Source organism: Heloderma suspectum, chromosome 1 (genome assembly GCF_057233095.1).
Source record: "Heloderma suspectum isolate Gila_16-S chromosome 1, 16-S_ref, whole genome shotgun sequence".
Classification (NCBI taxonomy): domain Eukaryota; kingdom Metazoa; phylum Chordata; class Lepidosauria; order Squamata; family Helodermatidae; genus Heloderma; species Heloderma suspectum.
Genome location: NC_139458.1, coordinates 114,251,821 through 114,277,026, shown reverse-complemented (window position 1 = coordinate 114,277,026; position 25,206 = coordinate 114,251,821). Strand labels below are relative to the sequence as shown.

The following is a 25,206-nucleotide window of genomic DNA, read 5'->3' as shown; positions in this document are numbered from 1 at the left end:
TATGTTGAGCACTATATACAGAAGGCAGCTGTTACAGGGAGCATTTAAATCGGCCTGCACATGGCAATCATTTTAGATGAACCATGCCTCAGAATGTAGCATCAAAAATGATGATCCCATGTTCTCTGAGTATTCCTGGTACATCGACTCTTTGAGGAACAAATGAGATAGTCCAGAATCTGCTGCTTAGACTGCTGATGCCACAGCTGTGTTACTGCCACCCGTTTACTCAGTTCCCTATGGCAGTTTTCTCCTTTGGCACAATGAGTGCTGCTGCTAGGATGATTCCCTCAGTGGCTTCTCCCGCATCATATTTTGCTTTATAGGAATGGGGAGGGGCTGGCCCTATCATTAGGCAGAGTGTTACAGGGACAATGAACATTGGTGAGGTGCTGGGGGACAGAGCTCTGACTGCCACACAGCCTGTCCCGTGCCCCCTAAGCTAGTCTGCTGCACTCAGGTACATGTTGAGGATGCTGCCCCATCAGCACTCTTGGAGTAAGATATAGCTGTCACTTCAGTCAGTTCTCTGTGTGGAATGTGGGGTGGGTGGGGGCATCTTGTCCTTTGCTTCAGGCAGTTAAATGTCTTGGGCCGGCCCTGGGGTGGGAGATGGCTCTTTCCTAGCTTAGCTGCTAAGATATTTTTCCTTGTCTTTAAAAAGTAAAGCAACTCTAAACTGACATCTTTAAATGTCACTTTTGCCCTTAGGAAAAACAGAAATGTGTAGGGACAAATTACTGCAGTGAGGGGCCTGAAGGAAATGACATTCGAAAGACAAATGTTGCACAGATTCGGATGGCTTACAGATATGAGACCTTATGCAATGAGCTGAGTTTCCTGTCTGATGCGATGAAGACAGAAGAGATTACTGCTCTGTCAAAATAGTCACAGATCCGAAATCAAGTCAATATTGCACAACTGCCAAGAGAGATGCGTATGGACGTAAGAGAGAACTTGAGCTTTTGCAGGACAGAAAGCTGTCGGGTGATGAGAACTGTTATGTTGCATCAGACTTGCAGCAAAGCTACTTTCTGCAAGCACTTGGCATATGTAGGACTGCTGTATATTCAGACGCAAGCTCACAATTATATTCTTTATGCTGCATATGCATTTAAAAGTGAATTCTAAATCTCCTCATAATATGTATAATGTTTGCATCTGGGATACATAACATTATGCTTTGAATCAAGTAACATGGCGACAGCAGCTTCTGGTAGCACACGTGCACCTCTCTTGCCATGCCTAGTGGCAGGCAAATGTCCACGGCACTTTAAAGTTTCATCTCTGGTTAGTTTCCAGATCAATACTGGAAATCTTCCAGACACAGTTCTGTAGCCCCCTTTCATTTTGGAGTATATTTAGCAAACACTGTAGTGAATTTAGGAAAGTAAAAATATGACCAAAGATCTGCATGTTTTTCCTGGTTGCACATTATAGAAAAACATATTCAGCATCATACTTTGACTACATTTTGTCTCCCCATCCTCACCTAACCCCCAAATAAAATTAATATGGTATTTGATTTTGTAGTTTTATGAACGCTTTCCAAATGGTCTTTTGGTGATTAGCATATAAATCTTAAACATTTGTGCTGATTCAGCATTGCGGTGTGGGTGTCAAAACTTAATAATTTAACTGCTGCTGTAGCAAGTTTTAAGCTCTGTATGTTGATTTCATTTTGAATGTGCAACCCTGAAAATGAAACACGGTTTTCATACTTCTTCTGTGTGCTATTAAGTTCCAGGGATAAGTTCCTTGTGATTACTGGAGACCTGTGACAATCTTGTAGCATCTGTCTGTTTACCGATATACAGGTTGAGCAGTGTTTTGGTGGGGAAGCAAGCAGGCACATACAAGGCAGTTCTAGTTTTATACCAACATCTGTCCCTAAAACTAAAATGACATATTTGCAGCCTCCCAAGTTTGTTTATTGCGAGCAAATTCCAAAACTGACTTGTCTCTGCACAAATTCAAACCTGCATCTTGTTCTAGCAACCACCCAGGCAGGTAGGTATAATATTCCTAGGTGGCCTTGATTGCCTATCTGTTAATTAGCATAATGGCCAAGCCATAGAAAGGTAAACAAAAACTTGGATAGTAGGACTTCATGAATCATAACAACACTATTAGCTTTGTAAGCAACATAGAAGTGGGTGTTGTTTGCCTGATCTAAATTTTACATGAACAGTGGTAGACTATTATTCTTGAACCTTGAGATCTAAGGTCGGACTCCGTCAGTCAGTTCTTTATGGCATAAATGCACTGTTCATCCAGAACTGAACAGTAGAGTACATTAAAAAATCAGCTATGCTAATTGCATTTCGTCCACTGAACTAGGTTATATGTTGTGCCATATTAAGCCTAGTGCATATCTCGGTTTGGCACTCTGAATTCAAATGTCTTACAAACCTTTGTACTAGCAAGACACTCTTTAATATCATCATCATCATCATGGCGATCACTCGTGACCGAGTAAGATTGTCTTCCAGAGATAGAGTCTTAGCAGTGGGTCTGCAGGTGGCTGTGAAGGCCAATTCTGGATCCACACAGCCTCCTGCAGTGAGGACATAGGTTTCCAGGTGGAAGGCGGTCACGGTGAGGGTTTGCTTGACATGCCTTCCGCTGAGCTCATTTCTCCCTTTCGCTCTGTACTTATGCTTCTTCAAAGTCCATAGCGCCTTTAATATAGGCTGACCTCCAGTTGGAACGCTCATGGGTTAGAGCTTCCCAATTCTCAATGCTTATGTTACATTTTTTTAGATTAGCTTTAAGAAGATCTTTAAATCTCTTTTGCTGTCCACCAATATTCTGTTTTCCATTCATAAGTTGGGAATAGAGTAGCTGCTTTGGAAGACGATAATCAGGCATTTGAACAACATGGCCAATCCAGCGAAGTTGATGTTGGAGACATCAACACTGGTGGTCTTTGCTTCTTCCAGTATGCTGACGTTTGTCTGTCTGTCTTCCCAAATAATTTGCAGAATTTTTCAGAAGCAGCATTGGTGGAATCTTTCAAGAAGTTGGGAGTGGCGTTTATAGATGGTCATGTTTCACAGGCGTACAATAAGGTCAGTAGTACAATGGCTTTGTAAACAAGCATTTTGGTCTCCCTGCAAATATCCCGATCCTCGAACGCTCTGCGCTTCATTTGGGATAACACTACACTTGCAGAGCTCAGGCAATGCTGAATTTCAGCATCAATGTCGGCTTTTGTGGAGAGATGGCTGCCAAGATAAGAAAAGTGATCAACATTTTCCAGCATCACACCGTTAAGCTGGATTGATGGCGCTACAGAGGGATTGATTTGTGCTTGCTGGTAAAGCACTTTGGTTTTTTTGATGTTAAGCAAGAGGCTGAGCTTTTCATATGCTTCTGCAAAGATGTTTAGGATAGTTTGGAGATCTTCCTCTGAGTGTGCGCAGATTACGTTATCAGCATATTGAAATTCTATGACAGAGATTGTAATTATCTTACTTTTTGCTTTCAGCCTACTAAAATTAAAAAGTTTTCCATCCGTTCGATATGATTTCTAGACCAGTGGGAAGTTTCCCTTCACCAAGGTGTAGAATCATAGCGATGAAGATAGCAAATAAGGTTGGAGCAATGATGCATCCCTGTTTAACGCCCGATTCCACTTTGAATGGATCACTTTGAGAGCCGTGGTTATCCAAGATTGTTGCCATCATAGAGGAGCTGCAAGATGTTCATGAATTTATTAGGGCATCCAGTTTTCAGAAGGATGGTCCAAAGAGCAGTACGGTTTACTGTATCAAAGGCCTTAGTCAGATCAATAAACACCATGTACAAGGGGTTGGTTTTGCTCCCTGCATTTTTCTTGGAGCTGTCGTGCGGTGAAGATCGCATCCACTGTCCCCCTGAAGGGGCGGAAGCCATTTTGGGATTCAGGGAGGATGTCTTCTGAGATGGATGGATGGATGGATGGATAGATAGATAGATTATACATGATTGATAGATGATACATGATACATGATAGATGATAGATAGATAGACAGACAGACAGACAGACAGACAGATGGCAGTCTGTGAGGATCCTTGCCAGGATTTTGCCTGCCGTAGCTAGAAGGGAGATGCCTTGGTAGTTTCCATAGTCTGATCCTTCACCCTTTTTAAAGAGAGTGATAATTATGGCATCCCTGAAGTCTGCTGGGATCTCCTCCCTCATCCAGATTTTTTCAGTGAGCTTGTGAAGCTGTTGTGTAGCTTCAGGCCCTCCTTCTTTAAAGACTTCAACAGGGATCCCATCGGGTCCACTAGTTTTATTATTTTTCATTTGGTTAATGGCTTTACTGACTTCCTCCAAACTAGGGGATACTGCAAGCTCATCTCTGGTTTGTTTTTGTGGGATTTGCAAGAAAACCTCATCAGCCACAATAGAGTTACGTTTAAGGAGGTTGTGGTAATGCTCTTTCCAACACAGTGCAATAGACTGTTTGTCCTTTAGAAGTTTGGCACCATCTATTGAGTGTAAGGAGTTTGTACCATGGTTTGTTGGTCCGTAGATGGCCTTTGTGGCACTAAAAAAGCCCCGTGCATCATGGGTATCTGCAAAATGCTGGATTTCTTGAGCTTTCTTTATCCACCAGGTGTTCTTAAGTTCTCTAGTTCTTCTTTGGACCTCAGCCTTTGCACTGGCATAGATTTTTTTTCTTAGCGGCACAGTTGATAGCTTTTTGCCATATTTGGAAGGCTTTCCTTTTCTTATCAATGATACAGTCAATCTCCCTATCATTCTCATCAAACCAATCCTGATTTTTCTTAGTTTGGTATCTGATAGTTTGTTCACAAGCTGTGATAATGGAAGTCTTCAGTTTATTCCAGTGTTCCTCAACATTTTTAGGGGTTTCCATAGGTAGATGTTCCTTGAGAGTTGTTTGAAAGCAGGCTTGCTAAATAGGATCTTGAAGGGCTTGGGTGTTCATTTTACACCTTGGTTTTCTTCCTTGGAGCCTATGTTGAGGGACAATCTTAATGGCCATCATGGAATGAATTAATCGGTGGTCTGTCCAGCAGTCGTCAGCACTCGTCATGGCTCTGGTGAGGAATACATCGCAGCGATCTCTGGCACTGACAATTACATAATCTAGAAGATGCCAGTGCTTCGACTGAGGGTGCTTCCATGATGTTTTAAATTTATTTTTCTGGCGAAGTGCGTTGGTAATGACAAGATTATGCTCTGCACACTTACTCAGAAGTAGAATTCCATTCTGGTTGCTATTGCCTTCTTTCTCAATGGTCCCCGGCCACAAATCAAAATCACACCCAACTCTTGCATTGAAATCGCCCAGAAGGATGATTTTGTCCTCCTCAGGTATTTCTGATAGGATGGTGTCCAGCTGGGAGTGAAATTTTTCTTTGATGTCTTCATCAGCATCTAATGTTGGTGCATAGGCAGTTAGAATAGTTGCCTGCTGGTTTTTGGTGAATTTTATTCGGAGGGTTGAGAGTCGTTCGTTAATGCCAGTAGGAACTTCTGACAAGAGTTTCATAAGATCATTTTTAATAGCAAAGCCTACTCCATGTATTCGTCGTTCTTGGTCAGGTAGTCCTTTCCAGAAGAAGGTGTAACCTCCTTTTTCTTCCTTCAGTTGTCCCGCTCCTGCTCTTCAAGTTTCTTGGACTGTTAGTCTTTAACCTCATGTTGGCACATTAGCTTGTTCATGAATATGGACTTGAGCACGCTCCGGGAGAGAGCGCAGGACAGGAAGGCCTGGCATGCTATGGTCCATGGGGTCACGAAGAGTCGGACACGACTGAATGACAACAACATGAAACAAGTTCCCCTCCCCTGTGACAAGGGTCTTGCATTCAATCACTTTTCCATTTACCCCAGGACAAACTGGCAGTTGCATTACATTGTTTTGTTGTTGGTTGGAAAAAATATTGGTCTTGGACTCAGCTGTTTGTGTGGCTGCTATGTCTACAGGTCTGTAATGGTCGTAGATGCTGTTGTAAGTAGTAGTCACCTACAACTTTGTCTTTTAGAAAGAAGAATGAAATGTAATGGTAACAATCTAGAGAGGTGGCTATGCATTAGAAGAGTTTGATTAAAAGTAAAGTCAGTTTTTCTGCCATGAACAGCCCTTTATAAGTACTTGGGTAACAGTGCTAAGAAAACTATACAGAATTCCCAGTACTTTTGCTTCTTTTCTGATTTAAATGTTAAGATAGTTGTGCAACTATTCTCTGGAAGACAAGATACATTTTTGCACTAGACTCTGTACAATTTTATTTTAATTGCGGTTGTGGAGATACTCTGCCTTTATGAAGGCAAGGCCATTTTCAAAATGTTAATTTCAATCCGGAACACAATTACTTTGAAGCAAGTGTATTTGACTTGCTTCCAAATTCAATTGTCCTGATAGAGTGAGAGCAGTTCATGGATGCAAGCAGGCTTTTGTGGATGGTACCTCTTGCAGAATCAGGAGCCTTGTCCACAAAACAATTCTGTGAAGACAGTTCCCAGTGCTGGATCCCTGCATGCTGAACCTGGGACCTTGTGGACAATTAAAATTTATAGATAATTGACATTGTTGGCTTTGGCAGCAAGTGGCGGGCATCTCTTGGGGCTGAAGAGATAAATTAACCCTCCCTGCTCCCCAGATGATCAGCACTGTGAAAGCTGATCGTGTCTTTTAGGTGTGTATGTATGTGTTGCACAGTCTTTGGATCAAGACTAATGCATTTAGGGAAGCAGCTCTTAGTTGCATCTGTAAGCACAATATTGCTTGAAAGTAATGATTTCTGAGTTTTTTCTGACGTCGTTATATTTTTATATTTTGATTGATCTGGTGACAAAGGGGATTTCCTCTCATGAAGTTTCTATTGCTATCATTTTGCATCTATCATACTATAAGAATGGCAAGTTCTAAGCCTGCATCTTTTGTCTTAAGGCTTAAGCCTTAAAAGCTAGTTCAAGCATACTTCACATATAAATAATTAAAATGATTTCTCTTGACTCATTTGAAATGGATTTACTGCACACTGCTGGAAAATCTGCATTATGAATTTTTTTTAAAGTATGCACTAAAAAGCCCTTTTCAACATTTCAAACTTACTTAGGGTGCAATCCTATGCATGCTTAGAATGAAGTCCTACAACTTCCAACATTCCCTAGCTAGCTATGCTGGCTGGGGAATGCTGGGAGTTGTAGGACTTTCTTCTGTGTAAACATGCATAGGATTGCACCCTTAGTCATCTGAGGTTGTATATACTTTTTACCTGGCTTCATTAATTAAAAAGTATATTCTCACATTTATTGCTATGAAATGTAATAATTTAGATTTTTCTTACACTGTAATGAATGAAGGGTTCAGGGTTGGTTACAGTCTATCCTTCTCTTGAGCAGAGAGAACCTCTTTTTCCGATAACTTGGATTCCAAGCATAGTTTTTGCAAAGCTTCTTCAATGTACAAAAAATCCCAGCTCTCCCAGGATGACATCATCACAAGGTTGCTATTAAATATTGGAAAGCATTAGACAAGTTCTTAAAAAGTAGTAATTAAAATGCTTAGTGGCTTTAGCACATCATTCTCCTCTTCGCCTCATAACCCAATGGGGTATATTAGGCACAGAAAGGACCTGTTTTTTAGACTTATTTGAATTTCCTTTCCTCCCCCTCTATCCTGTTTTAGATGTACTCATGGTAACACTGTAGCTGCAATCCTATGCATGTTTAGACAGAAGTCCTACAACTCCCAGCATTCCCCAGCCAGCATGGGAGTTGTAGGATTTTCTTTCTGTCTCAGCATGCATAGGAGTGCACCCTTATAGAAATTAAATTCCCCTGAACACAGAGAGACTCATTTCTGAGTAAACATGCTTAGAATTGTACTGCAAGAACAAATTTCTGAAATATTCTGGCAATTTATGTTCAATGAACAATTACTGAATGACAAGCACCTTCTTGAAGAGAAAATCATTTTTGCTGAAGCTAACATTTGGTAGCCTGGGCTATTTGGAAATGGTAGGTTAACTGTTAAAATGTTATCAATCTTCATTAATTGGTTATTTTATATAATGTTTTAATGTATTTGTACTAGAGCCTTTGTGTGCTAGAATGCTAAGATGTAAACAACACCTTAAAATCTTTCCTTCACTGGATTTATTTTAAGAGGAAATATGAAGATTATCTTCTGTTTTAATAAGGAAAATCATTTAAGTATTTATGAATTTTTCTCACTAAAATATTTGGAGGTATGTAGCACAAAGAAGCATATTATAAAAAGAAAATGTTATTTAAAGGGCATTTTGAAAGTGTGTTCAGAAATATGTCTTTTTTTTCTGTCACCCCCTTGTAACTGTATCTCAAAGGGAGACCCATTCCCCATGTCTATCTCCCATTGTCAAAAACCCTTTAGAACAAAAGGCTGCAAAAGGCCTCCTGGATCAGGCCACAGGCCTATATGGCCCAACATTCTGTTCCCACAGTGGCCCACAGCAAGATATGAGTTTAACAACACCCTCCCACTCCTGAATACCAACTGGTAGTCAGAGGCATACTATCACCCACATAACCACTTTAGTTGAAATCTTATTGTCAGAGCATCAGTTGTCCAATTTAGAACTGTGCATTCATCGACCTGGGAATACATAAGCAAGTATCCTGCATTAACTGAAGTGAACAATAACAATTCTCAAGATACACTGAAGCACGTGCTCTAGACTCCTGAGACAAGAGACACCTCTAAACATTGCACGAGGATGAAATTCAAGGGTTTATTGCACAATATTCATAATACAGGGGAAGGCGTATAGCTATTAACAGTCTTTATCAAAGCCTTAAAAATATTCACATTCATGCTAAAAAAATTAGGAATGCAACTATTTTGCTCTAAAAGCAGCAACTCAGCTCTTCCAAATCAAAATCATCCGTTGTCATCTCCCAAAATGCAATTGTACTACAATTTTAAAGTTAAAATTGCTTTTTCAGTGGTAATGCACATACCTTTCATAGCCTACAGCAGGTTTGTAATTTTGCTACGTCCTTGCTTGTTTGGGTTATGTGAGAAGGCCATGAGCAAGCAGCTAAGTGGTAAACTGGATCTTACCCCACATACTCAGGACCTTTACCCTTCCATTATAGCCTCAGAGGGCTAACAGTCCTTTACTACTAGAAGATGAGGGGCATAGCTTCACAGTATCCGGCAGGAGGGGGGAACAATAGTGACACAGAAGAGTTAAGCACCAGGTGGCCAATTCCCCTTCTTATGTAATTCATAAGGCTGACCAACACTACATATACTTTACAAGGTACACATTACAGTACTTACACCAATGGTTGCATATATTTAAAAAGCTATACACACTAGAATGTTTACACACATGTTCACTTTACACATATTTACAAGCTTTGATGTTACTGATGCTACAATTACATGTGCCCCTGTATTTTTAAGTGATCTATCTGCATGCCCCTCATTTTCAAGTTTCCAGCACTTTAAAATCTGGCATATAGGACTTTTGGAGAGAAATATAATTTTTTAGTTTACCATGAAAAAGGAAATATTTTGAAGATTTAATAATGAATGTTTATGCTGCAATAAGAAAACATGGAGTCAATGAAGATAACTCTTCAGTTGAGAAGAATGGCTCATTTTTAAGAAATACCTGATATTAAAACATTAGGCACTTCTACCACAACACTGCCAGGCCCAAATACTTTGCGAAGCCAGGAATGAAGCAAACATAAGATTAGTTTTATAACTAGGGAAATACTAAAAAATACCCTTCACGTTCACTCTGATGAGCTTCAGTGCCCATTTAAAATCAATTTGCAGTGACAAATGTTCCCAAGTAAATGATTTCAGGATTGCAACCTAATATTGGCATTCAAAGTCAAAGCTCTCTCTGACTACAGTAGTAAGAATTGCTGTCTAGATCCTCCCTTGGGCAATTCACATTAAGACAGGGAAGGAGGGAAACAGCCTTTGCCATATCTTAATTGTCTAGGTTGAATCTGGTAACTTCTTAACAAGCCATAAATGTTTGTCATATTCTGAAGTGAATAGGGCTTAGTACCTGGACATTATTACAACAAAGCTTTAGCTAACATTGTAAATCTACAAGTAACTGTTTTAGCCTTGATATATCTTTAAAACTTCAGTGAGAATGACAAATATCAGTTTTATAATACACAAATATCAGGCAATCTTAAATGTGACAGTACCACCTCATGAAAATTTTAAATTATTAATCAACCCTTCCAAAAATAAGACCAAAAAAATATAATGCTTTAAAAATATAAATAGATATGGAAAAGACTTTGTTGCACCAACCAAGCCCAGCCTCAGCAGGCCAATCAGTTTTAACACTTGCTCTGTGCTCCCACACCAGATGGCTGGGTCTGTAAGCTGCCATTTTAAGTTTCCCACAATGCCCCTAGAGTATCACTCTGGGACACTGTGCGCAACCTGAAACAGTGACTTGCAGCTGCCTATCGTTGCCACCAGCTGGGGTGCCAGAGGGCACTTTGCCATAAGCCCTTCAAACCTGGCACCAACATTTCTGAGAACAAGCAGTACAAGCTTCAGGGTTACAGACACCATAAGACATTAAAGCAAAGCTATCATGAACAAGTGAGATATTCCTTGTATCAATAAAGGTTCAGAAACCTGTGGCCTTCCAGATGTTGGACTCCAACTCTCATCAGCGCCAGCCAGCATGGCCAATGGTCAAGAATGACGGCAGATGCAGTCCAGCAGATTCCCCACCCTTGCACTAAAGCATACTGCACTTGTAGACAGGAATCAAGTACTATCTATTTGCTGTAACTCACAATGTTGGGGGTTTTTTTACATTATAGTGGCGTGGTTTACAAGAACTAGGAAATCATAGGAAGCCAGACTAAACAAAAATCAATATCATAATAGATAAAGCCAGCCATTATGTGTACTCAGAAACAAAATGTTTGGTTGTCTGATCAGTAAGTTATGCATGCAACTATGGTTTGGTTCCAGAGTGTTAATCCTCTAGTGGGAGTATACCCAAGCCCTCTTCTGCTCAGTACTCTCCCACTGGTGGAAAGGAGGAGTGTGTGTGTGTGTGTGTGGGGGGGGGCAATTTTCATCCATTTCCCCCTCCTGCTGCACCTTCCCTACAGTTCTGAAAGTTCCCTCAAGCATCTGGGGCACATTCTGAGGGGGGTGGGGGAACATAGGGGACTGCAGGCAGAGAGGGGAATCAGTGAATATTGTCTACTGCCCTGTTCAGCTAGCAGAAAAGCTCTGCTGGATCAAACACCTCTCACCCACAGAAGCCCTTCCATCCAGAGGGATCCAATCCTGTGACTTTATGGACTAGAAATCTTTGAACTTAAGTTGCCTGGACAATTTATTGTCTCTAAACAGAAGTGCAAGGGCCAATTATTTATAAAAATAGTGTGCTATCACAACATTTTGGATGAACACAACATGCTACAATAAGTAGTTATTGAAGCAAACACGCATAATACTAAAAGTGGCAATAATTTACCACAAGGGGGCAACAGAAGTTACTGAAGTTTAAATGAGGGATTGTAGTCATTCCTATTCATGCAGGAAGGCTTGATAAAGGATTGCTTCTCAGTGCAGTGTTTAACAGGCCCTCTGTAACCACCCATGTTCTTTCAATTTCTATAATTAAGTGCAATTTTAACAAACCATCACAGAAGAGCTACACTAAAACTAAGGTATTTGCTATTCCAGTGTTTCATAAAGTGTCAGAAAATTCTTAGTGTCACTATTTAATGAAATGAAAATTAAGAGTTATAAATGCAAACTGGCTTTCTCTCTCTCTCACACACATGGTCATTTTTTAAGACTGCTGATTTAGCTTATAGTGACCAATTCAGTGAGTAAATAAAAGAAAGAGGAACAATGAAAATGCAACGTTTGGAGATTTAAAGACTAGGAACACTGTTAATGTCAGGGCCTGTGGGGCTGCCCTGCCTCATCCACCATGTTGAGTATGTACGTAGCAATATCTTCTTCTGTAGGTGCATCAGACACCACCCAAGAATCATTTGCTGCAGTAACTTGCAGACGACATATAGGGCAATTCCTGTGATGACCGCTCCTGCGAAGGGAGCCAAAAGAAAAAAAGTCACTATTGCTTTTTAAATTGTTTAAGAACCATGACTACTTGTACTTGCTAGTTAGGATATAATGAAATGTTAGGGGAGTGGCTAAAGTAGATGAACTGGAATATCTTTGATAGCTCTAACAAAACATAATATCCAAAATATCCTCTGTTCATGAATAGCAGGTTTTCTCTTGAAAGCCAAAAAATCCTACAATGCTGCCAGAGAAGAATGTTCTATTGCTTTTGTAATTGGAAACCTTTCAAGTTATTAACCTAACTCTTGTAATTTAAAACCATTGCTTCTCCTATCATCAATGAACAGGGTAAACAAAGCCACTCCTTTTCTGCTCCTTCCACTTTTTCCTCTTATGACCTCTATTTTTAATTGCAATTTAATCCCAATTGTAGTGGTGTGAATCCTTCCCATGCTGTTGACATCCTTCACTTGTAGTGCCAAACTGAACAAGTTGTTGCATCCCTGATAAAACAACTTAACTCTACAGGGTGCTGTGGTACAAACATGGTACAAATGAGTAATGGGGTTTTATGCTCATTTTGCAATTCACCACAGTGCCCAAATATTACCAAGAGTTCCATGAGTGCTCGTATGAACATTTTGTTCCAACAGAACCAGAGATCCCTTGGATTCCATTCTGTTTTCAAGTGGAATTGGCAGTACTATTTATCTTTGTAATCAAGACAGAACAGCAGGATGACTGTGATTATTTAAAGAACAGGCACAAGATTCTAGGTTTTAATTCCTAAAAGCCAGATTACATAAAATATTTGTTCAGTTGACTATTTGCTAAAGCCTAGCTTGGAATAGGGCTGAATTTGCTTTGTACCACAGATGGTTCTTGTCCACAGCATAGAAGCTGTCTTCCCTGCTGCACTTCTTACTATGCAACGCACGCCAAGGCACACCATTTTTAAGATTTATTTAGAAATAAAGAACACTTTCCCAAACAAGGCATCATTAATTAACAATCTGGTTCATACATAACAAGTAACTATGGGTTAAACAACCCATAGTTTGTTGTGGCCATGTGGCAGCAAGTGAGTACTGCGGCCTCCTGCCTGCTCACCACTTCCACTTTGCATCAGGTTTCATAAACAACCCAAGAATGTCTCATTCCTCGATTGTTTGATGCGATTTCCAAACCCAGATCTCTGGGTTATTGAGGGACAAACAACCCGGTTTGCTGTTGCTGGGTTGTTTATGAAAGCAGATGCAAAGCAGAAGCTCACTCTGGTGCAGACCACCAATTCATGGGTTTAACAACCCGTTAATTGGCATTACATGTGAACTAGGTCATAGGTTCTGTCTTAGACACCTCAATTTTTAAGGGTTTGAAGTAATTCTGTACTACAGTTTGCTTTTAAAAAACAATTTATGCCAAATTTATTTTAAATACATGCAAGCTGATGCTGGCAAGCAACATCTTGTTTACCAACCTGTCCCGGTCACTGAGGTCATTAGAGGACATGTTCCTGGTGGTTCCACATGGACCTATGGCCCAGTTAGAATCCACCAGGAAAAGATCCTTCAGTGCGGTGGCCCCCTTCCTGTGGAATTCCCTGCCTTTAGAGGTCAGGCAGATGCCAACATTGTGTTCCTTCTGGCACCTCCTGAAGACGTTATTTTAAGAGGCCTGCCTTGCATGACCAGCCGTGGTTTGTTAAATTTCACTTTATTGGGGTTTGTCTTTTTAAAAAAATGCTGTAACTATTTTAACCTGTTTTATTCTTTTACTGTGTTGTTCACCGCTCCAAAGTCTTCTGATGTGGAGTGGTATATAAATATTGTAAATAAATAAACAAACATTAACAGTGGTCTGATATGAGGCAGTATTTAAATGAAAAGGTTAATTATATTTCTTCTCATGCCATTATGCACTCCACTTGTATAAATTAGCAACTGGCCAGGGATTTGTCCTGGTGGTGTTTACCTATTATGAAACTAAATAGGGAAATTCTCATCAAAAGGAAACAATATCCTTGCCAAAATCCAGTTTATTTGTTGCCCCTGCAAAATACCTCCCTTACTCCATGGTACTTGCCAAGATCAAAGTTTTCCACCTAACAGGACAAGACCATGGATGCATTTTTCTCTCGTTTCAGTGGTCCTACTAAATGCCTTTGAACTATTTTATTTTAGGGAAATTGGTCAAAAGAGTCTCAGGATCATTTCACAATATCATGCTGCCAAAGACTGTGCCAGGCAACTCACCATTTATCAATGCATTTTTGACAAAAGCTGTGGGCACATGGCAAGATCAGATCAGCACGTCCATCCATGCAGATACAACATTCTTCTTCATCAGTCAGCTGTTTCACCCTACAAACCAAACAGCATTATTGAGTCACAATCACCGAGAATAAGAATTGGGATGAATTTACATTTCACCATATATTGGGATGTTTGTTTGTTAAAACATTTTATTTTTATTGTGAATGTGTACACGTCACAATCTGGCACCCAAATCACTGTCAACTATTCCCCATTCAAGTTTCAGCAAGCCATTTTTGTTTACTTTCTCCTAAACTAAACTAAACTAAACTGCTCTGATCCAGTAATTTCTGACTGCATGCATTGGGACTGCTCTACATGCAGAACAGCTGCTCTGCACATAAGAATCAGGATATCCTGAATGTACAAAATCGGAGCATGCTGCACAAGTGAGGAAAGGGGGTTTAGTGTTTGTCCTCCACATACACACAATGTATGTGGGCTATCCACCTTTGAACTCTATGTATGAACATTCATTTCTGCACATATATATGCATGGTGACTGATTCTGCTTCTCAGCACAGGCAAATGGCTACTCCACTGTGATCTGTGTGCCTACTTCCAGCAGCTTTCTGGCATGGAAATGATGTGGAGCACAGTTGGGCCTGTGAATATTTCTGGATTGGGGACAAGATGTTTGCAAGCCACAAGCTTACTAAGTAACTAGCATTAAACTGTGCCAAAGTGATACAGTAATAGGAATCACTTAAATGAACAGATGGAGAGATAACATTAGATTTCTTTTTCCTGAAAAAGACTAGGCAATTGTCTTTAGACAGGGTTTGCTTCACCACTGGTGTAGTTTTGTTGCTGCATTTCTGAACATAAATAAAACTAATCTGCACATGAAAATGGAGTATAAATAGCATTATTACAGCTTATAGTTGAGAGATCCATGTGATGTTATTCCAGTGCCCAGCAGAAAACACTTTCATATAGTAGTCAAGTTCTTGGTACCCCATTTTAATGCAAGAGAACAAAGGACACTTTTTGCATCCTTGCATTTATTCCCACTTTTTCTGGACTCTAAACAGGTTCAGCACTTCTTTTTCTATAGCTTCATTGTCAACTGCCATTTTCCACTTGTGTATTTGCTCTAAATACCAGCCATTTTTACCTCTTACTGGTAATTTTGCACACAATTTCATTAAGCCATTAAAAAATAAATTACAGTTGGACTGTATGATCAGGTTTAGAATCAAGACCTCATTCTTCCACATATGTTTCATTGTCTCTGGAATTTTGGCTCTGTAGCTATTTTTTTCTTAAAGCTTCTCCACCTCTATTGCTTGGCATTTAAAAGATGCCTTGCTTAGAGCAGATGTAAGCATCAGTGGGCATTACATTTAACAGCTGAAGTTAACTACTAGCAAACACTTATCAGTGTTTTGATGTCAGCCACTAGCAAAACAGGATATCATCTATGAGCTAGTTCGTGTTTTTTTCCAAGTCATCCAGGCGAGAGTTGATGACCTTCCTACGTGGGAACTTTCATATGCCAATGTATAAACAGCAAAGAAAGTGCGTGGAACAAAGCCACAAAAACCAGCACTGACTGTTGTTCTGACTCATTTAAATTATTTTTCTTAGTTTGGATTTACAATGGAATTCACATTTAGCAGCAAATTTCTATCTACTATGTCTACTAGTCATGGGTTCCCGAAGTTTCTTACCCATTTCACAGGGTGTTGGTTGTTGCGCTTGAATCATATTATAGGTATGTCTCAAACTGTACAAAGCTTAAGCAAAACTAGATCCACAACTCCCCCAAATACATTTGGCCTACACTATGTTTTTACAGCATTCCTTGATTTCCTCATGCTTTTGATCAGAGTCTTGAACCTTCGCAGAACAGCTCTATTGCTGTAGATGCATCACTGGGAAATATGCTACAATTATTACCATCACCTTTAAATCAAGACAAGACAATACACGTCCAGCAAGCCCACAAAACTCAAAGATTACTTTCTTGTTCTTCTGTACTGCTAGACCACTGATCTTTCTTTCATTCAGTGCAGATGTTTTGTAGTATGATACAGCCCTCACTTAAGCTGTACCGAACCTACAAATTCCTTATATTTGCACAGCAAGAATGGGAGTTTGTAACTGTTGATATTCTCCAAGTCAAGCTGCAAGCCTTATAGGCCGAGCATTACAGTTTTATTCTATGCAAAATACTCCTTTTTATACATACATCTATTTGAATATCCATGCATAATTGAGATGAACAGGTTCAAACATAAATGAATCTTAGTATACCAAGATACCTTCCCATCCAAATGCTGGCCTGACAAGATGCAACAGATGACAAATCCTCCGCTGCTCCTTCTGAAGCAATGTTCCCTGAAAGAACACTTGCTGCCTGACTTGTGACATCTTTATAAAGCTGAATGAATTGATATAAGTTCATGATTCTTGATGCTTCGACAATGCCGCTTGTCTTGTTTATCTAAATATACAGAAAGCAGTCTTACCATTTTTGTTTTAACACCTTACCATTTGTTCTCAATATTCTTTGTTTATAAACATGCACACAACTGGAACATAAACCATGAGTTCTGAAGATTAAACTGCCACAAAGTTGGTTTATGATTTAGAATTATAGTGTGAGCTTTTCCATGCTCTGGATGCCTTTAGTGAAGATCAGCTATTTAGGGTGCAATCCTATGGCTGCTAAACAGTGGCTAGACAGCCGTAGGATTGTTCAGTTTCCGGAAACCAACCTCAGAGCCCACACTCTGAGGGCGGTTCCTGGAAAACTGCCTCCCCGCCCCCTCCCCCACTGCCTCGTCCCTGGGCTCTGCACTCAGATGAGCAGTGTGGAGCATGGCAAACGGGCATTCCTGGGGGCGTGGCGTGCAGAAGTGCCAGTACGATGCTTCCTATGCGTCATCCGGCCTCCCCCAGAGCCCCTGCTCTGAAGCTTGTGGCTAGACAGCCAAAATCGGCCATCTAGCCGCAAATGCAGGGCAGCCAAAGTGTGGAGGAAAAGATCCCCTCCATTCTCTGCCTGCCCTGCTTTGGATAGGCGGTCACCTCTGAGTTTGGAGGCGGCCACCTATCTCGATAGGATTGCTCCCTTAGTTTCATTTTGGATAATATTTAACTTCTTTCATAGTGACAAAGATGCATTAATAAAATAGTGTAAAGGTTGATTACAAACAGAGTAAGGTGGATACTGGTACTTTGAAAAGTAACAAACAATTCTCTTTTTTCTAGCTAGAGTTAGGCACAAATTCCAACAATATAATCTTGGTTATATTTTGACAATGGATCAAAGAGTTAAACACTTTGATAAACCTACCTTAGTACACACTACCCGAACAGCCACCTTCCAGAGAGCAGAGGAATCTGAACCCGGCTGCACTTCAAACAAGAGATGCTTGTCCTGGCCAGAACCTAACTTGGCGGTTCTGAAATTATTTAATATTAGTTTATTTAAACTATGTAGTGGATATGTAAAGCACAATATAGTCCAGATTAGAAATGGGAATACCTGATATATTAGCCTTTACGTGGGGATCCAGTTCATAATGTGTGCAGACACCCACATCATCTTTAAATACGTCACTGAGTTTTATTTTATGTACAATTTACTAACAATTATTATATTTTAATTAATGGAGTTGGATCCAGAGAAATGTGCATGCAATACGGCTGATGGAAGCTGACATCCCTGGTCCCTGCTCACTCCTGAAAAAGCTCCTTTGAGAGTTGGAAGACCCTGCTGAATGATGCGGGCTGTTGCACATGGGACTGAGGTGAATGGCGGCAATATCTGAAAACCAGGCAGAGGCAACCTCCAAAAGTCTGCAATTACTGGCTTAATTGCAACACTTTGATGTTTTAGTGAATATACACTATGTTAGTTTTTCTGCTCCTCAATGGTGTTGTTTACCAGATTAAGGACCTATCAAGCTGTATTTAATACCTTGGTCAGGGAAATGAGATCCCCGCTGCCATACACATTTGCTGGCTTGGTTTGAAAAAATTTGCAAAACAACGTCTGATAAAGTGGCCAACCAAAGTTTATGCCAACGTTTGGCCAACCCAAGCTTATGCCACAATATATTTGTTAAGAGTAGGATCCAATGGTGACAGCCTTGTTGATTCCGTTTCCGAAGCAGCACCCACCACTTGCACAATGCAGATTTATCACTTCCAGGGTCAGCTTGAAATGAGTGGAAATACTTGTTTTTGGAATGGGAGTTTTGCTTCCTTCCAGAAATGAGTGTTTCTGCTCATTTGGGGGCTTGCTCCTGGAAGAGCTAAATCTCCATTACACAAATAGTGGGCTCTGCTCGCGGAATGGAAGCAGCAGTGGGCCCCACTCACAGACGGGCAGCGTTGAATACTGCCCTAAGCCTTTTAAGGTGCTACAGGACTTTCTGGGGAGGGCTGCAAACAGACTAAGGGCTAGTCTTGTGGAATTTTATAAACATGCACATTTCCTTGGTAAATGTTAACTGCTAGAATACCCTCTACATATGTAGAATGAAAGAGGTACTAAGAACTGATTATCTTAGCGCACAATCCTATTGATTGTGCCCTCACTGCTTGGAAGCCCCCGAACTTGGAGGCTTCCATGTTTCCTATGACGTGCCAGGCTGAAGCCAGCAGGGCAGGAGGAGCAGCAGAAACAATCTTTGCCTCCCTATCCTCTAATCTTTGGTTTTTTTGCAAGATGGGCTTCAGAGGGGAAGGAAAGGAGGCTGGAGGAGGCTCAGGATAACTCGCATCCTGGCCTCTGTGGTCTCTTCCCCTCCCCTAGAACGCCCCCTTTCTTTGTCTTCCAAGGTTGCTTTTCTGAACTAGGAGAGCAGCCAGGGTGGTTCTTTCCATGGGGGGAGGGGGGGTCAGATCACCGACTCCCTCTTCTGAGGCTAGAGTGCTGCCTCTGACCTCAGATGGGTTTTCTGAACTGTCCTATGGTCCCTGGGACATTTGCCAGGGACCATAACACTGCTCTCTCCATAGGATTTCATATCTAGCATAGATTCTACAATACTTGAAGTATATGTAAGTGCTTAATCTTTTTTTAGGAGGTATCTTCCCCACCCCACCTATTAATATCCAAAAGATCTCTCTAGCTGCTGAATATCATTCACTGCGGAAAAGTGTTATGCATAATGCTGTTCAAATCTTATGTACGAAAGAAAAACAGTAGAAGTCTTACATGTCGTTAAGTTCAGCTACTCTCCCCAGAAATTCTTCATACGTCAAGAAGCCACTTTCTCGAACCAGAGATACATGTTTGATGACTTTTTCTGGCAGCTTATTAATAGCAGTGTGTGTCTGACTTGAGAGCTGTTGGCCCATGATAAAATGCCTTAGCTTAACATCCAGGAAGAAAAGCAGGTTTGCTCATTTGGAGAGTTTCTAATAAATAGTTAACAATGGTGTATTAGTATAAACAGTCACCACTGAAATTATCTTTCACTTCTTACAACTGCCAACTAACTATGTACCAAGATCTATCTACTGATATTGAGATATGAAGCCCCAGCTTACTGTTGATTCTATTGGCACCTAACTTAAGCAATACCTTAACAAGTAGACAAATGTAATTAGTATCCTGTGAATACAAAAGCCCATTAAGTGCACAGAAAATTGTAAAATACAAAATGCAGTGACTGTCATTCACAAGGTGTTTGCCATTTTAAAATCTTGTAGACCAGAAGTCAGCGCCTCTTAATAGGACAGCAAATTTTCAGGGTCATTCAAGTTAAGCCATGCAGAAAATAACAGCGTACAGCAAGATCTAGCTGACTATTAAGGAGAGAACATCTAGTTAAGTTGGACATTAAAAATGCCTCTTAAATTACAGTTGTGGTGCAGAAAATACTACAATTTAGGCTGCAATTCAACCCATGCTCTAATTTGTCATTCTAGTTTTTAATATTATTTATCCAAGGACTTATTGGCATTTGCTCTCAAAGCTCCAGATATGAAATAGTACTGTAGCTCACAATTTCTTGTTGTAACTACCAAACAGTAAATAGATCAAAGGCTGAAGGCTTTAATTTCTAAAATGGAAATACAGGATAAAACAATGACCTCCTTCCTGAATTTCAATTTGGAATAACCAAAACGGTGATGCTCAACATAAGCATTTATTGTGCTGAACCCTTGAAGCCTCCTTTGATATTAAGTCTTGGGAAAGTCTTATTTACTTTGTGTCTCCAAAACCTCTAGGACAGAGCTTTCCAAACTGTGTGCCGCGACACATTAGTGTGTCGGCAGCAGTGTGTAGGTGTGTCGCACGAAATGCAGAAAACTGTGCAGAAGGGCACCGCGGAGCTCCCTTACTCACGTTTGCTTCCCTTGGCCCCTCCCCCGGAACTTCCTAAAGCAGCTAATGTTAAAGCAGCTTAGCTGCTAAGGCTTAGGTGCTTTAACATTAGCTGCTTTAGGATCACGTGGCGTCTTGACATAGGACGCACGTGACTGGCAGTGTTGGAGCGGTACGGCGAGGAGTGTGGTAACGCTGGCTGCATGAGGAGTGTGGAGAATTCAAAGTTAGCTGAGCAATTAGTCGAGCAATTTGCACTCAGCTCGGGCGAGAGGCTTCCCCATGTCCTCAGTGCAGCTGCAGGGCAGCGGGGGAGAACAACGGCCCGCTGGACGCCCCCAGAGCAGGGAGGGCTGTGCCGGGCAGGCGAGGAGCTTCGAGCCTGCGCTCCCCGGAAAGGTAGAGGTGCAGGGCCAAGAGAGGGGAAGGGAGGCACTGCCCTGGGAGCAGAGCTCGGCCGACACCGGCGCGGAGAAGTGGCAGCGGCTGCCAGCCCTGCGTGGTTTTGGGCGTGCCCTTCGCGGACTTCTGCACCGCGCTGCCGCGCAGCCAGACCAGAGTAACACACAGGTGGAAATGCCGCCTGGGACTGCACCGAGCGGGCCGTCTGCCATCTTGGCCAGTCGGAACAGAGCTCAGTTGATTTCTGCCATTTATTTTTACTCTACTGTAATTGTGGATTAACCACCCACTGGCAGTGTACCACCAGAGAGTGCTGGAACTGGACTCTGGACACAGGCATTGCAAATATTTACAGCAGTATAGCCTTGTAGTGAGACATATATATTTACACCATTTTTGTTGGACTTTTGCTTCTCTACTTCATGTGTTTTTGCAGCTGAGCTCCTACCTAGCCCTATGTGTCTTAATATGTACTGTAAATACTTTAGTTAATTTTGTTTATTTTTCACATTTTCTCCTGGTCCTGATTCCTATCTTTATCTCACCTTATCACTGTGGGAGTGGAATGCAGGTGCTGTTATTTTCATAATAAAAAACAGAAAGATAAGCGCTAAAAACAGTCCTGTTATTTGCATATTTAGTTTATGCAAATTTATTTCTAGGATTTAGCATTGATTTATTCATTAAATTGCAGTTGAATTACCCGTAAAATGGATACCTTTCTAATTAAGAAAAGGAAAGTTGGTGAAGATGACGTTTGCAATGAACAAAATGTAGCCGCTATAGAGGAAACTACGCAAGAATCAACTGTTGAACCGTCTGTATTAGTACGTAAGAAGTGTAAAGGAACAATTTCCAAGCCTCATTTATACAGTAAAGATTATATGAAACTAGGGTTCACATTTTCTGGTAATGAAAACAATCCTTGTCCCCAGTGTTTAGTTTGTGGGGATATACTTGCAAATGAAAGTATGGTACCAAATAAAAGCGTCATTTTACCTCAAAACACTGTCATTTGTCAGAAACACCAGTAGAATACTTTATTGAGCTTTCAAAATCTATAAAGAAGCAGTCTGCATCACTCACAAAGAGAATGAAGACATCAGAGAAAACTCAAAAGGCAAGTTACTTGGTTGCTGAAATAATTGCCAAAAACAAGGACCCAAAAATGCTTGATGACGAAACGCGAGTGTCTTTATCTAATATTCCACCAAATATTGAAAAGCTGTGTTCATCCCATCAACCTCATACATCCCATTAAAATGGTAAGTAGTTATTGGTGTTATTCAACTTTTTAAAATTCTTGCACATATTTACATACTGTTACTCATAAATGACAACAATGTATGTTATTATTTACAAATCATATATTTTAAAAAATATAAATGAAAGGTTTTCATGAGATATGTTGTATCCCCATACATTTCGTTATTACAATTTATGTATGTGTCCGTATCTCTTATAACGGGTTAGTTTAACCTCCGGTTTGCTAGTAAAACTGAATTACCGTGTCACCAAATGATGCATGTCTAAAAAGTGTGTCACCAACATGAAAAGTTTGGAAAGCTCTGCTCTAGGAGTTATCTAGAATAACTGAGGTTCTCCAGCAACTAGACATCACATCCGCAGCTTGTTTATAACTTGAAGCCAAACTCTTTTACCAGAAAAAAGTAAAAAGATGTTGCATCCAATGTACCCTTTTCATGTTAAACAAAATAAAGGATCATTAGAATACAAAGTTCAGTCCATTTGTTAAAGTGATATTCCAAGAAGCACTGGAAGTTTCACCAAAGAGCATGCGAAAAAGGAAGTATCTAATCTTTGTTAAGTTATCTCACGCTCACAAGTTATCAGATGAAAACACCCATTTTGGAAGTAAAACTGTGAGGTAGTTACAAGAGTTATATCTCTAACCCATCCTCCTCTAAGTCCAGACATGAAGATTCTGGTTGCCCCCAGAAACACCTCAATCTGGGCAGGTAACATCAAAGATAGCTTTAGAATCTAGCATCTTTCAAAAGAACAAAAGTCCATAGGAGCATGCAACTCCTCAAAACACAACACAGCACAAGTGGTATGAAGCCATTCCAAGGTTGGAACATACGCGGTTTCCTATTACTTGGAAAAACACTCATTTTAACAACATAAGAGATATTCTACACCTATACTTTATTAAGGTGGAGATGTAGAGCCTCTGGGCTGGTTCCCCAGATGACCATGTCCCCTTCCTCTGGTCCCAGCCCCTTTCCCCCGACTACTGATTGTTTGGTGGTTTCCAGGCTTTTGTGCAGTTTTCCCCCCATTCTAAATGGCTGAAATGCCTCTCCTAAGGCTTAGTTACTAGGAGTAAGAGCTTTATGGTAACATGTATTTTTGACCCTGCCCACGACTGGAACACAGCCCCCAAGAGCTTCTCTGAAATGGAATTGGGCCCTTGGGATGAAAGAGGTGCGACACCTCAGCGTTAAGAGGTTATGCAACCTAGAAAGTTGCACAGCATTCCCCAACTTGATGCTCTTCAGATGTGCTGAACTACAACTCCCACAACCCCCCCCAGCCAGGATTCCAGGAGTTGCGGCCCAACACATCTGGAGAATGCCAGATTGGGGAAAGCCTGAAGAAACGCAACTGCTCCACTAACAAGCACTCAGTAGATGTGTGAGCGCTTTCGTCTCACATACACACACACAGTCGGTAGCTCCAGCGCGAGAGATCAACTACCGTGCAAACGGAGACAGCTGGATAATTCCGCGGGCCTGAGCCTAGTCGGCCAAAGCGGCCCACTGAAAAAAGAAAACACTGTTTTACTACGTTGTTGTATTCTACGGTTTGCAGCTTTGTCTTGTAACCCGCCCAGCGAGCTCCAAGCTACTGGGCGGCATAGCAATGTAATTAATAGGAAAACGCTCCGCGGCCGGGGCTCACACCGCCACGCCCCTCGGGGAACCACCACGGCCGCCACCACCACATCGCGCCTGCCTCTCGCTCGCAGTCAGAACAGCTGGAGCGGGGCTGGACGGAGGGACGCGCGGGAATGCCGCGGGGGCAGAGCCAGCGAGGAGCGGCGCTCCTGCCCCGTCCCTCTTCCCGCCGGAGAGGGGGCTCGGCTCCGGCGCCCGAAGGAGGGCTCCTGCGCGCGGACCCCCCCCGGCCGAAGAAGCCAGGCCCGAGGGAGAAGGGGACGCGTAAGCGCCACTGCCAAGAACGGGAGGACGGACGAACAGCAGCCTCACCCCCAACACCCCGACATCCTGCTCCGGGCCGCCGCCTCACGCTGGGCGCAGAGGCCTCCCCCTTCTCGCCCTCGCAAGCAGGCGAGCGACGCAAAGCCACGACATATGGGCCCAGTCGGTTCCCGTCGCGTTCGGCTTACGCCTCCTCGCCCCCGCCCGCCTGCCTGGTTGCTAGGAGACCGAAAGACGCGGCCTTTGCTTCGGCTGTGTAGGGCGTTGCCCGCCCGTTACGCGGTTTAAAGAGCGGTTTAGGAACGCCTTCGGATCCCGTGACGTGATCATAGATCCATTGCGGTCATACAAAGGCTGCGTTGCAGCCATTACCGCGGTCCTGTGTCGCAATGCGAGTAAGAAAGCACTATTTAAAATAATTTTAAACACTAAAAATAATAAGTAACCAAGCGTGTTGTTGATGTTTTAGTCCATGGAAAATAATTGAAGTTTCTTACTTGATTAGGGAGGAATAGAAACACCCCAAACTGGACTTCAGTTCCCTAATTTTTTTTAACAATTATTACTATTATTAATTTTATTTCTATAACATCCAATAGCCAAAGCTCTCTGGGCGGTTCATAACAATTCACAAGATAAAATACAGCATAACATGTAAATATAATAATTTAAAAACAATTTAGCGTGCAAATTGAAGAGAGTTCTACAGCTATGCTGGCTGGGGAATGCTGGGAGTTGTAGGACTTTCTTCTGTCTAAACATGCATAGGATTGCTAAAAATATACTTCTAACCCCTTCTAAAAAGAACCTAACTTTTCACCCATTGCCAGGTCCACCAATTGCATGGGCCATGCCTGAATTCAATTGACAATGGTTTTGATCTTTCCTCAAAACATGTCCTCAGAACTTGCCATTTTGCTGCAGCAGCAGCAAACATACAAGTCAGGTAAGGTGTT

The 25,206-nt window shown here is 41.5% G+C and overlaps 2 protein-coding genes across 8 annotated transcripts in view; one reads left to right on the top strand and one right to left on the bottom strand.

Annotated features, from left to right (window-relative positions):
• Positions 1–3,071, top strand: part of AMPD3 (adenosine monophosphate deaminase 3) — a 51,072-nt gene extending 48,001 nt beyond the window's left edge. For 5 of the 7 annotated variants that reach the window (XM_084854125.1, XM_084854105.1, XM_084854118.1 and 2 more), the window contains one exon: positions 712–1,524. In XM_084854125.1, the coding sequence (XP_084710251.1) occupies positions 712–888 (177 nt within the window). In that variant the 3' untranslated portion in view covers positions 889–1,524. Of the gene's footprint in view, positions 1–711; positions 1,525–2,984 lie in introns of those variants that run through there. The other 2 variants (XR_014790731.1, XR_014790719.1) reach the window with 2 other exon arrangements.
• Positions 3,072–8,720: 5,649 nt separating this feature from the next.
• On the bottom strand, positions 8,721–24,365 carry RNF141 (ring finger protein 141). Its single transcript, XM_084854215.1, has 6 exons — positions 24,299–24,365; positions 19,548–19,750; positions 17,676–17,784; positions 16,639–16,820; positions 14,312–14,419; positions 8,721–12,075 (listed from the first exon to the last, which is right to left on the bottom strand). The coding sequence occupies exons 2-6, from the start codon at positions 19,688–19,690 to the stop codon at positions 11,925–11,927; spliced, it is 693 nt and encodes a 230-aa protein (XP_084710341.1). The 5' UTR covers positions 19,691–19,750; positions 24,299–24,365; the 3' UTR covers positions 8,721–11,924.
• Positions 24,366–25,206: the final 841 nt, after the last annotated feature.

What these genes read in the sequence shown, in the direction of transcription:
- RNF141 (XM_084854215.1), bottom strand. Translation starts at nt 19,690, where the DNA reads ATGGGCCAACAGCTCTCAAGTCAGACACACACTGCTATTAATAAGCTG. An exon ending in GTAGCTGAACTTAACGACAT is followed by an intron (nt 17,785 to 19,547) that starts GTAAGACTTCTA and finishes AAATAATTTCAG; the next exon opens with AACCGCCAAGTTAGGTTCTG. An exon ending in GCCAGCATTTGGATGGGAAG is followed by an intron (nt 14,420 to 16,638) that starts GTATCTTGGTAT and finishes TTTGGTTTGTAG; the next exon opens with GGTGAAACAGCTGACTGATG.